This window comes from Leptonychotes weddellii, chromosome 2 (assembly GCF_054177405.1).
Source record: "Leptonychotes weddellii isolate Sample4059 chromosome 2, ASM5417740v2, whole genome shotgun sequence".
In the NCBI taxonomy this organism is placed as follows: Eukaryota; Metazoa; Chordata; class Mammalia; order Carnivora; family Phocidae; genus Leptonychotes; species Leptonychotes weddellii.
In genome coordinates, this window is record NC_138370.1 from 116,592,824 (window position 1) to 116,605,433 (window position 12,610).

At 41.9% G+C, this 12,610-nt stretch overlaps 1 protein-coding gene across 1 annotated transcript in view; it reads right to left on the reverse strand.

Annotated features, from left to right (window-relative positions):
• CDS1 (CDP-diacylglycerol synthase 1) overlaps positions 1 to 12,610 on the reverse strand; it is a 55,682-nt gene that overhangs the window by 23,533 nt on the left and 19,539 nt on the right. The window contains exons 3-5 of the mRNA XM_081813139.1: positions 10,713 to 10,809; positions 2,576 to 2,673; positions 357 to 402 (exon numbers count right to left, since the gene is read on the reverse strand). Of these exons, the coding sequence (XP_081669265.1) occupies positions 357 to 402; positions 2,576 to 2,673; positions 10,713 to 10,809 (241 nt within the window). The remainder of the gene's footprint in view (positions 1 to 356; positions 403 to 2,575; positions 2,674 to 10,712; positions 10,810 to 12,610) is intronic.

Consider the following 12,610-nt stretch of genomic DNA (forward strand, 5'->3'; position numbering starts at 1 on the left):
CGGCTCAGGTCATGATCCTGGAGTCCCTGGATCGAGTCCCGCATCGGGCTCCCTGCTCGGCAGGGAGTCTGCTTCTCCCTCTGACCCTCCCCCCTCTCATGTGCTCTCTCTCATTCTCTCTCTCTCAAATAAATAAATAAAATCTTAAAAAAAAAAAAATCTTTTTTTTCTTTTTCTTTTTTTCTCTCTCTTTTTTTCTTTTCCTTAGGTCAAAGTCTAAGAGACAGATAATTGGGAAACAACGTAAAAAACACTACACATATACAAACACACACATTCTTTCTCTCACAGATACACACCCACACACCCACACATTCAGTACTGTTTATAATGAAAATTCACTCCCAACTACTCACAGCTCTAAAGCTTTTTAATAGTGGAGATCCTATGCCAAATTTCCACCTGCCCTAAGGAAGATCAACAGAGAAAGTAGGAAGAGGTAATTCAACCTCTGACCTCTCTCTGCGCTGCCCTGTGTATATTGGTGTCTTTCTCCCTCTTCTGCATGTTCCAGATGGACTCCAGTGGCACAGGGATGCTTAAGAGGTAATGGTGGGGGGTGGGAGCAAGCAGCAGGTAAAAATCTCTAAGAGCAACTTTTTAAAACTGTGTAAATCACCTGTCCCTCCACCCAGCTCTGGTATGTCTTTTCCACCCAGGGAAGGGTTGAACCCATGACATTTTGCAGATGGCAGCTTGTGTGAGCAAGGAAAAAAGGCTGAGAAACACTGCCTCAGAGTTCCTCTGTGCCTCATCCTTTGAAGGGCAGCATCCCAGGTGGCCAGGAGAGCAGAGGAGGAAAGGAGGGATCTCCCTTCTAGTTGTCATGAATGGAATCAGACCCCAGTGTTTTCAAAGTAGAGTATTCTCACTTCTATCAGCTGCATTACCATTTTCTATTCTCCTATAATGGAAACTGTCTTTGACTCCTCCGTAAGGCTATCAAGGCCTACTCTAGCCCACCAACCCAAGTTTTTGCCCACTATTCTGCTCAGGAGAGCCAGGAATGTCTCTCCATCTGTTGCCTCCTCAGTCCCCTATCTAGAACCTGATGGGTGCAGCTTCACCAATGTGGAACACTTCTCTATCCAAAACTTGTCTTTATTTCAAGTGATAGTTTGTTTCTCACCTTCTCCATAAAGACTTCTACAATCACTGGAGCCCATCCCGACCTGCCTTTTTTCCCCCTACACTTAGAATCAATCAATCCTGCATGGTTTAGCAGTTAATTATTCTCCAACTGCTTACTCTATCTAACATTTCCCATAATTTTGCCCTTCATGAAAAAACCTGCTATAAGGAAAAATTAGCTATTACCAAAACCAAGAAACTATTTTTTGACCACTCTAAACCCCAAAGGTATACATTTGATTTCTTAAGACACTGGACCCTCTGGCTGATACTAATCAAATAACTATATTCAAAGGCATGGCCAGTTAGGTCAATTATGAACAATCATATTATATGTTTCCTGGTCAAGGTCTTGATAACTAAGAATTATACCTGAAAAGTTGTAAAAAAAACTTTAAATATTAAAATCACATGACTTTTTTTAAAACTAATTTTTACATGCATTTGTACCCACACAATATTTCATGGGCTGGTAACTGCCAGTGCTATTTACAAGGCTGCCTTACACAGCCCCCTCAGAGAGTCTTTCTCTTCCCTCTGACTGCCCTCCATGCAGCACATCATGGGGCCCAGGGCCTGAACACAAGATCAAACCAGGAACAACAAAGGTGGAGTCATCTCTCCTCTCACTGCCCTACCCAGCCCCCAGGGTTGACAGGGAGGTGGGCCACGGAGGGTGGGAGGGAGACAGATACTCATCCTGGGCTTTCCTCCCCTTCAACAAACCACTGATCACTCAAGAGAAACAGAACAGAAAACCCACAACTATTTTCATATCTCATCTTTCACTTTTTGTAGAGATAATCTAATTTTGTGTGTGGTCTCAGGTGAACTGAGGAAAAATAAAGCAAAAGATCACACATATTTCTAACATTTTATAAAATGAAACTGTGTTAAAATTCTAATTATAAAGAATATAAAAATGTGCCCAATATAATGTTTTATTTATTTATTTATTTTTTATTTTTTTTTAAGATTTTATTTATTTATTTGAGAGAGAGAATGAGAGAGAGAGAGAGCGTGAGAGGGGGAGGGTCAGAGGGAGAAGCAGACTCCCCGCTGAGCAGGGAGCCCGATGCGGGACTCGATCCCGGGACTCCAGGATCATGACCTGAGCCGAAGGCAGTCGCTTAACCAACTGAGCCACCCAGGCGCCCCATAATGCTTTTTTTTAAAGAGGACAATAGTGTATATATGAGTATATACAGATATAAAGTATCTCTACAAAGACTGAAAGATGAGATATGAAAATAGTTGTGTTGGGATGGCAGACTTAGAGGTGATTTTCTTCTTTTCAAAATCCAATTGCATCCTTTTTATTTATCTTCCTCCAAAAATCAATCTATATGGTCAGTTGTGTGATACTGACTGATCAGGATGCTCCCTTTACAAACTCTAGAAAACAGTCATATTTTCATATCTGAAAGAGTTTTAAATTACTTACCAGCTTAATGTTCTAAACCATGGCAGGTCGTAAGAGCGATAGACTCTATAACCTATTGTGATAATTTCATGGAAGCATTTCACTTGGATGCCTAGAACCTGAAACCAAGAGAACACATTTACATACATCTCTTAGTGTTTACATTTGTGCTTCATCATTTAATATGCAGTTTGTTATCATATGTATTTAAAAAATTTTTAGCTTACCCATTTCTAATTATTCTAAATGTCGGTAGCAAAAATTGAATAGTCAATGCTTCTAAAATCAAGTGATATTTCAGAGGGGTAAGCAAATCAATGTTTTATCCAAAAAGTGAGAGCTCCTTCCTAGGGTAGGAGCGGGCACTGTAGCTTAAAGCTTGAGGGATACAGTCTGGTTGGTCATAGACTAGGCTTTATCCCTCGTTACTACTTCATTTCTTGAGTTCGTCCTTAAGATGGACGATCTTTTTGTACATTTTGTTTCTTTAGTTACCCTAGGAAAACGATTGAATGTGCAAGTTTGCTTATATATATTTAACCATACATCCTGGCATGCTTTCCAAGGATAAAGATACTGTCAGAACAAATGATTAAAACATCTTTCCCCTGTCACCCAGCAGGGTTTGGGCATGATCTTTTCATTCTTCCAGTTGTGCCAACTCTCACATAGACAGCTGCATATATCTCTCATCAATCCAAGTGGTGCTACATTGGCAAATTATAAAACAGCCTTCTACATTTGCAGCCACTTCAGCCAGTCAATTGATTCTATGCAGTTTCGTTTGCACAGTGTCCTATGTACATTCATAATAAATGGGTTAGGGGCGCCTGGGTGGCTCAGTGGGTTAAGCATCTGCCTTTGGCTCAGGTTATGATCCAGGAGTCCCGGGATGGAGCCCCACCTCGGGCTCCCTGCTCAGTAGGGAGTCTACTTCTCTCTCTCCCTCTGGCCCTCCCACCCCCACTCGTACTCTCTCTCTCTCTTGCTCTCTCTCAAATAAATAAAATCTTTTAAAAAAATGGGTTAATATTTATGAATCCTTTTTTGATGGTCTACTTAACAGTCCTTCAAACTGTTGTATCCACCACCAACTTGAGTATAGGTAATCCCTGAGGATGTAGCATCATATTCAATGCTTGGCTTAAGTCAATTCCAAGACTCAAAGAGCAAGTGGCAAGTTGAACACTTATTACCATGAACCGAGAGATTAAAAAATCTTTGTGAATATAGCAGACTATTTCAACCTCTAGAGAGTATACCCAAGGGCTTGGTCTTGTATAGCTCTGGAGCTAAGAATGGATTTTATATATATATTTTTTTTAAGATTTTATTTATTTGAGAGAGAGAGAGAGAAACAGCATGAGAGGGGATAGGGTCAGAGGGAGAAGCAGGCTCCCCGCCGAGCCAGGAGCCCGATGTGGGACTCGATCCCAGGACTCCGGGATCATGACCTGAGCTGAAGGCAGTCGCTTAACCAACTGAGCCACCCAGGTGCCCCTGGATTTTATATTTTTAAAAAGTTAAAAACGAAACCCAAACATGATGTGACAGAGAAATATGTGGTTCCTTAAAGCCTAAAATATTTTTACCTGCTTCTTTACTTAAAAACCTTACCAAACTCTGCCCAAGAATATACTTTGGTATTTCTTTTTAAGCTCTCCACAAATTAGCTTTCCCAAAGCTACTGTTCAGGATATTCTTAAGTTGTATTTACATGTCCAATCACATACTTAAAGTAATTGTGTCCCCTCAGCCACATAAGAAAATATTAGGCCAAACTACTATAGTTTTCTTTAAGAAAAAGTCATTACTGCTTTATAACATAAGGACAAGAAATTCAAATAGTGTCTTTCAAATAAGCTTTGAATATGTCAAAAGTCATTTTTTAAAACAATCACAGAGGGGCGCCTGGGTGGCTCAGTGGTTAGGCGTCTGCCTTCGGCTCGGGTCATGGTCCCAGGGTCCTGGGATCGAGCCCCGCATCGGGCACCCTGCTCGGCGGGAGGCCTGCTTCTCCCTCTCCCACTCCCCCTGCTTGTGTTCCCTCTCTCGCTGTGTCTCTCTGTCAAATAAATAAATAAAATCTTAAAAATAAATAAATAAAACAATCACAGAATGGGGACAATGCTAGATGTTAAAATAAAATGGCAAAGCCATGCTATTTATAGAACCAAGGGCTTTTAAAATATCAGATGCACTGATGCAATTTCTATTTGCTAAATGAACACATTTGCTCAAGAACAACCATTAGCACTGTACATGGTATTTTACTGAGGGGGGAAAACACTACTTTTAATAGCACACACATATATATTTATACGATTGTCAACTACAGTTTGCAAGTAGAATCAATATAGCGCTACTGGGAAAAGAGAAAACGAGGGATTCAAATCAACAGAGCTAAAATCCTTAAAATATATGTATATCTTCCAGGCTGGGTGATCACACAGAAACTGATATTCCAGGCCATCAATACTGGTAGCAATGCACATTGGTAGGACTCTGTTGGCCCAATAAATGTGTTAAGAGCCTTTAAAACAACCACCAATACGTAAATGCCTACTCCGCTAGTTACTGAGGATTCAGAGAAATAATACCGGACATCTGTCTTCAGAGAGGGCTAGTCTGTCAGGGAGGACAGAAGTGGCTACACCACCACGTGGAAATAGGCACATGGATGAAAGCACGGCCAAACAGAACACCAACAAAGCAGGCACTGGGGACAGGCTGTAGTGGGGACAGAGGAGAAGGATACACAGAATCACAGATACAGGAGAGGAAGAGGCATGTTAGGGAACTACAAGTAGTTCAGAGTTGCTGAGACACAAAGATGGAGGTGAGAAGCAGAGAGTCACAGAATCACAGCAAATGGTACAAAGGACTACACAAGAGTTCGTGCTGGGGACACCTGGGTGGCTCAGTTGGTTCACTGTCTGCCTTCAGCTCAGGTCATGATCCCAGGGTTCTGGGATTGAGCCCCACATCGGGCTCCCTGCTCAGTGAGGAGCCTGCTTCTCCCTCTGCCTGCCGCTCCCCCTGCTTGTGTTCGCGCTCTCTGACAAATAAATAAAATCTTAAAAAAAAAAAGGAGTTCGTGCTGATCACTAAAGGACATGATCAGATGTATGTGTTGGGGATAAGAGAGATGGAAAGAATGGACTGGAGAGGCAGCAAGAGTAGAGACAGGAAGGCAGGCAAGATACCACCATCTGGTCGAGTGTAGATGAATCTTTAACTGGGCCAGCGGCAGAGGGGGGTGGTATAAGGAGTAAGACATCGAGGAGATAGAACTGGCTGGATTTGGTGGTTGAGGAAATTGGGGGGCTAAGGGTGACAGGGGAACATGGAATAAGACTAGGGAAGGCTTTTGGGAAAGTAGACAGATTTATGCAGAATGACTGGGGATGGAACAGAATTCAGATCTGGGTATGTTGAGTTTGACTATGGTATCTATGCATTATCCAAATAAAAGTGGCTATTTTCACTTTGGGAATCTATTTAAAGAAAATAATCCTGCATATGAAAAAGCTTTACATTCTAATATGTTCAGGATAGTGTTATTCACCACAAAGAAATACCAAAACATAGCCTGAATGTCTGAAAATAACACAGTAGTTCATAACTTATGACGCATTTCATTCCACTGAGTCCATGAATGTGTTAAAGTTGATGGGGTGGCGGGTGGTGCCTGGGTGGCTCAGTCGGTTAAGAGTCCGACTCTTGGTTTCGGTTCATGTTATGATTTCACGTTGGTAAGATGGAGCCCCAGATCTGGCTCCAAGCTGAGTGAGAAGTGTGCTTCAAATTCTCTCCCACTCCTCCCCCTGCACCCTGGCACACATGCGTGCTCTCTCTTTTAAAGATTTTATTTATGGGGCGCCTGGGTGGCTCAGTCGTTAAGCGTCTGCCTTCAGCTCAGGTCATGATCTCAGGGTCCTGGGATCGCACCCGCATCGGGCTCCCTGCTCCGCGGGCGGCCTGCTTCTCCCTTTCCCACTCCCCCCTGCTTGTATTTCCTCTCTCGCTGTGTCTCTCTCTGCCAAATAAATAAAATCTTTTAAAAAATAAAAAAGAAGGGCGCCTGGGTGGCTCAGTTGGTTAAGCGACTGCCTTCGGCTCAGGTCATGATCCTGGAGTCCCGGGATCGAGTCCCGCATCGGGCTCCCTGCTCGGCAGGGAGTCTGCTTCTCCCTCTGACCCTCCTCCCTCTCATGCTCTCTGTATCTCATTCTCTCTGTCTCAAATAAATAAATAAAATCTTTAAAATAAAAAAAAAATAAAAAAGAAAAGAAAAGAAAGATTTTATTTATTTATTTGAGAGCGAGCGAGCATGAGCAGGTGGGGGAGGGGCAGAGGGAGACGGAGAGGCAGACTCTCTGCTGAGCAGGGAGCCCGATGCGGGGCTCTATCCCAGGACCCTGAGATCATGACCTGAGCCAAAGGCAGACACTTAACGACTGAGCCACCCAGGCTCCCCTAAAAAATTTTTTTTTTAAATGAAGCCGATGTCTGTAACGATGGTGGAACAACACAAAACACTCAATATAACATTTAGTTTAAAAAGCAGGATACAAAAGTCTAATCACATTATGATTACAACTATGATTTTTAAAACATAAAAAAGGGATAAAAGGAAACATATTAAATAGCAGTATTAATTGGGTTTTGGAAGTTGATGATAGGGTTAGGGGTGAACTTCAAAAAATTATCAATTTCCCAAAGTAATTTTAACACTCTTGTATAACTCTCGCATGTGAAAAAATAAACTATTTAAAACTGAATCATATAATGTAAATAAAAACTTAGAGGAGTTTCCAAGAAGATGAAGGGGGAACCTCTTACACTATCTGCCTTTAAATCAAATTATACTTTAGTACCTCTATCACGTAGAAAGTATGATTGCAAGTTATGAATGCAACAACTAAAAAAGTATTTTAAGTAGCAGGCTAAGGGAAAAAAGCTCCTTTTATTTTAAGGAACATCTTATTATTCATTACTCATATTATGAGTTCCAATTTAAGGTAGTAGCTTTCATTTCCTAAAAATAAGTTTTTAATAAAACGCTCTTGAATTAGTCATTTATGAGTGCTGATATTGTAGGGCAAATGCAAGCTAGAAATGATGCATACTTCTCAAAATATAAATGACCTAGTTAGGGATATGAATAGAAGTAGGACTTTAAAACACATAAAAGTAGTATCACTTGAGTACCGACAGTGTGTGCATATGTGTAAATCCATCCACATTTCCTTAACATGAATTATCATAAATACAACCTAAGTATGTATGCATGTGTACCCCTGTGCATGCATGTGTGTGCACGTGGTACAATGAACTTAAATAAGATCAGTAAGTTTAAATCTACTTAACTAGATCTTTTTTTTTTAAGATTTTTTATTTGACAGAGAGAGAGAGAGAGAGAGCACAAGCAGCGGGAGCAGCAGAGGCAGAGGGAGAAGCAGGCTCCCCACTGAGCAGAGAGCCCGATGCGGGACTTGATCCCAGGATCCCGGGATCATGACCTGAGCCGAAGGCAGACGCTTAACCATCTGAGCCACCCAGGCGCTCCCACTTTAACTAGATCTTTAATATTCTTAGCTGACTAAGCTCACCAATGAAAGGAAGAACTTGTAATAAAATGGTATTTTCCTCTCATGGTAGAAAAAATGAACAAGAAAGCCCAAGCACTTTAGGTATACTTATAGTTCTCTTTTTAAAAATCAGAATCCAAATATGCAAGGATGTCTTTAAAGGTGTTTTGAATTTTCTCATAAATGAGTGATTAAAAATTAGCCTTTATCCACAAATTCTGGCCTGAGTTACCACATCAGTTTAGTCTGGAGAACAACGTAACTTACTCTCAGGAAGCCCACCAAGCTGGCCTGAGTCTGTGTATTGAGGATGCTCATGTTCTTTGATGTCTTAGCTCAAAAGTACCTTCTAAAGGCAAATAATAATTTAAACGATCCCCAATATTTTCAATGGCTCCCCAGTGCTTTATAAATAAATCCCAAGCTTTTTCACATAGTATTGCAAGGCCCTCCAGAATCTGATCCCCAATTATTTTCCCAAGTTCAAAGGCCCTGTGCTCCAGGGGAAGGGCATCGCCCGCCTTTTCTTGACACATCCAGCCATTCAGACCTTCGCTCACAGTGCTCCCTCCACCCTGATATACCCTCAGGTCCCCTGAAAGTTCACCTCCTCCACCAAGCCTCACCAAACTGTCTGCCATCACCCAGTCCCTTGGCCCCCTGGCCTGCCACTTAGCACACAGCACTGAAAAGTGCTCCGCACACACTCACTCCTGAAAGGCCCAGATTCTGAGGCCAGTGGTAGTCGCTGGCACTCATCGTCCTCTGCGGGTCCCCACTGAGAAGACCAGAGGTGGTCTCTTCCCTGTGGTCACAACTCAACAATGCTCACACCGGCCGATCTGGCTTCTAGGCTCAGCATCTTCCGCCCTCGCATTAAAGTGGTCCTATCCCTGATCCACTGTTCCTTTGTAAGAAAAAGTTCTTTCTCATGTCAGCAAACTAACAGAACACAGAAAGTGATTTCTTATTCACCGCTGTTACCCTGATATCCCCAAGGAAGTACAAAATTAACGAGGGGACAAAGGGGAAGTGAAAGGGCTTTATGGCACTAATAAGAGCTGCTGTAAGTGCTTTTAGCAGGTGATGGGATTTTTTCCCAATGGTGTCTAATTTCACTTCAGAACTTATTTATTCTTTTATAGACTGAAAGGAAAACCACATCCTATTGCCCATGCTCGTCACTGTGAACTGGACTGAGCATGGAGGGGAGCAGACAGGTCAGACAGATAAGCATCTAAGTGGGCAAGAGCAGCCAGAGATCTGGGTGGTGAGTGCGAAAGAGGCTAAACTAATGGAGATAAGATGATGAAAAGAAACAACAAGAAAGAGGGACATGCATCTCACTGAGAGCAGGCTCTCCCCGCACCCTGCTGTTAAACACTCTCAGCACCCACTAAGGGCTTGATGAATCTGTTCAACAAGTGCATTTCTCCTTCTCACTCCCACCACTTTGGGCTTCAAATGTTTCATGCTTCTTTGGGTATCAAGGCTTTCACACCCGGGAATCCTCTGCCGTGACCCTCCTGCTCCCAAGCTCCCCCTCTCACCTCACCTGCTCAAGCTTCAAACTGCAGCACGCGTGCGGGGCAGAAGACCTCCAGCAAGTCTTCTGGCTCCCCCGCTTGCCCTCACAACATCTTATTCTTTTTTTTTTCAAATGCTTATTGCAGTTTGTAACTATAGTTCTGATCAGTTCTTTAAAATGTAGATAGTAAACTCCCTGAGGGAAGAGACGAGTGTGCCTTTCTTACCAACCCCGTATCACACCCCAGAATCAGGGTGATGCCTGCCACAGAGCAGGCATCCTGGAAGTATGTGCTAAACGAATGAATTAAAAGCTTAAAATACCTGTTTGGCTTCATGCCTTGTTAGACTTCCCATACACAACAGAATCCCAAACGCCAGATTGGCTTCAGCTTGCTTCTCTGGTCTCATCCCTAGGTACCCTCCAAATGCACAGCTTGCAAATCCCCCAACAAACCACATTCTCTCATTACCTCCATGTCTTGCTTCTGATGTCCCCACCTTGGAAATGCCCTCCCCTGTCCAGTCCCTTCTTCAGGACTCAACGTTGGCATCACCTCTTCTGGAAGTCCTCCCTGTTCTCTGTCAAGCTAGATTAAGATACTTTTTTTTACCGTGCTCAACCAACAAGTTCTATGACAGCACTCACCCACTTATTTATTACACTATTTATTCATATAGTTACTTCTATGTCTCTGCCATTAGACTGAGTTCTTTGAAGTGAGGGATCTGGCTAATAGTCCAATATGATAAAGTCATGTGTGTGTGAACTCATTAGCAGTATCTAATGCTTGGCAAAATGTATTTATTATGCATACTTGGTCTCTGCGGAGTGAACACACTGAATGGCTATTTTGCAAACAGAAAAGATTGGTCCAGGTCATTTCATGAACTAGAAGATGCTTAAGGGAACAAAATTCGCTGTTATCAAACCTTCTTTGAACTACCTTCTTTTTTATGACAGGCTCAAATTACTTCAATCACATCAGTGCTGAAAAACAAAGCAAGAGATACTCAGGGAAATGTGAAACACTTACAAGAAGCATCAGCATAAAGGATCCCATATAGATGATCAGGAAAAACAATGAAATCATAGTTAGAGTAAGAATTCCACGAATCCACCAGTTTTTCCACCTACAAAGAAAATGTTTTTAAAGTTAGTATTTAATGTATTTTTTCTTAAAGTTTTTTGTGTGGTTTCAGTATTACCAGACGTATATGGATTTTCCCTAACTCTACTTGAAGAATCCCTTACTTCACCTTATACAATAACAACAAAAATGAAAATCAAACAAACAGCATTTGTTCACTTACTCAGAGCTAAATTAAGTGTAAAAATTATATTCCCAAAGAAAGAAATGAATTTTTATTCAAGTGTGATTAAGGATGAATCACCAGGTCAGGCAGTGAGATGGTCAATGTGGCTATGTGCACGTCCCAACCAGGGTCATTCAGAAGGAAGAAGGCAGGTGCAAAAGCCCTCTGAAAAGATGCTCTATCCTTTAGGGTGGTAAGAAAAAACAATAATGATTTTAAGGTGGTTTAGACAGAGAACACAGCCTTCTAATGAGAAAAAGTAAAAAAAGTTTAACACAGAAGTGAAACTGCACAGCACGGTGATTTCAGTGAAATGAAGAAGGCACGAGAAGGTCAGTCATGGAGGCAAGACCAGACTGATGGCCACTCCTTCTAGTGCTCAAAGTGTGCTGCTGGCTCTCCTCGCTTACGGACAAAAGTGCTTCCTCACCCTTGGGCCTTCGCTTGTTCCTTAGAGCAGAGCTGCTCTGCCGTAGGCCCAGCTAGACTGAGACTGATCTCCCTCAGTCCTCTGGCTGCCAGTCAGGGCCGGGGTTTTGCCCCGTGGCTCTCCCACTACACCCAGGAGACTCAGGCTTCATCCCCAGCATACTTTACAAACATTGTCACTCTCTCTGTGGCCAGGTCATGAAAAATGTCCTGTGTAAAACTGAAAGGATTCTAATAATACCTATATATGGATGATATTTCTGAATCTAAAATTTCTTCCCCCTGGTTTTATTCATTCTACACTGAGCTCACAATAAAGTTTTTCTTTAAAACTTCTCTGATTTCTATTAATTCAAATGACAGCACTGAGATTATGTTATAAAAGATCTGGGTTCACCTTAAAGTATAGTAACAGATATGTACTGTGCTCTAAGGACAGGCCTTCATTCTCCTGTCTATAAAAAGAAATATCTGCTGACTTCATCCATTTATCAAATACTGATTACATTCCCTGCTTTCAACCACTCTCCTACACAGTCTAGATATTTCTTTAATATCCCTTTTATGATATCATTTCTGCACTCCAGATCTAAAATGCCAACAACATTAAGTCGCAACTCTTTCACCTAGCTTCCCAGGTTTTTCATGAGGTGGTCAAATTGTACTTACCCAACTTTATTTCCCTCTACTGTGTAACAAACTATATAGACTCATAAATTTCTCATGAGACTGTAAGTTTTAGAACTGAACTGAGGTGAGCAGAGAGTCAAAAAATGCTATGGCTGAAAGGTTCCATTTATAACTCTCTGTGGATTAATGAATATATTGACTGGGAACTGGGCTAGGTCACAGAGGTAGTCAGAGATAAATAAAGGACCAAAAGCCAGTCTCCTGATAATAATTCTTCCCTGTTTGCAGGAAACCCAGAAGCGTATTTCGCTCTCCTTTATAACTGATCCTCAGACTTGGAATTGTTCAGAACCTACAGAAGAGGACTCTACGTAAGTGTCAGAAATCAGTCTCCAGGCGGATGTTGCCAAGGTCCACGTGTACCTTTGTTAGATGCCTGGCTTTGAACTTCAGAGGATGATAGCTGCTGAGAACCAGAGACTTTAAACAGAAAACCTACTTTCTTCATATCATCCAAAAGTTCCATGGTAACTGAAAACCTGAGCACCTCAAGGAACAT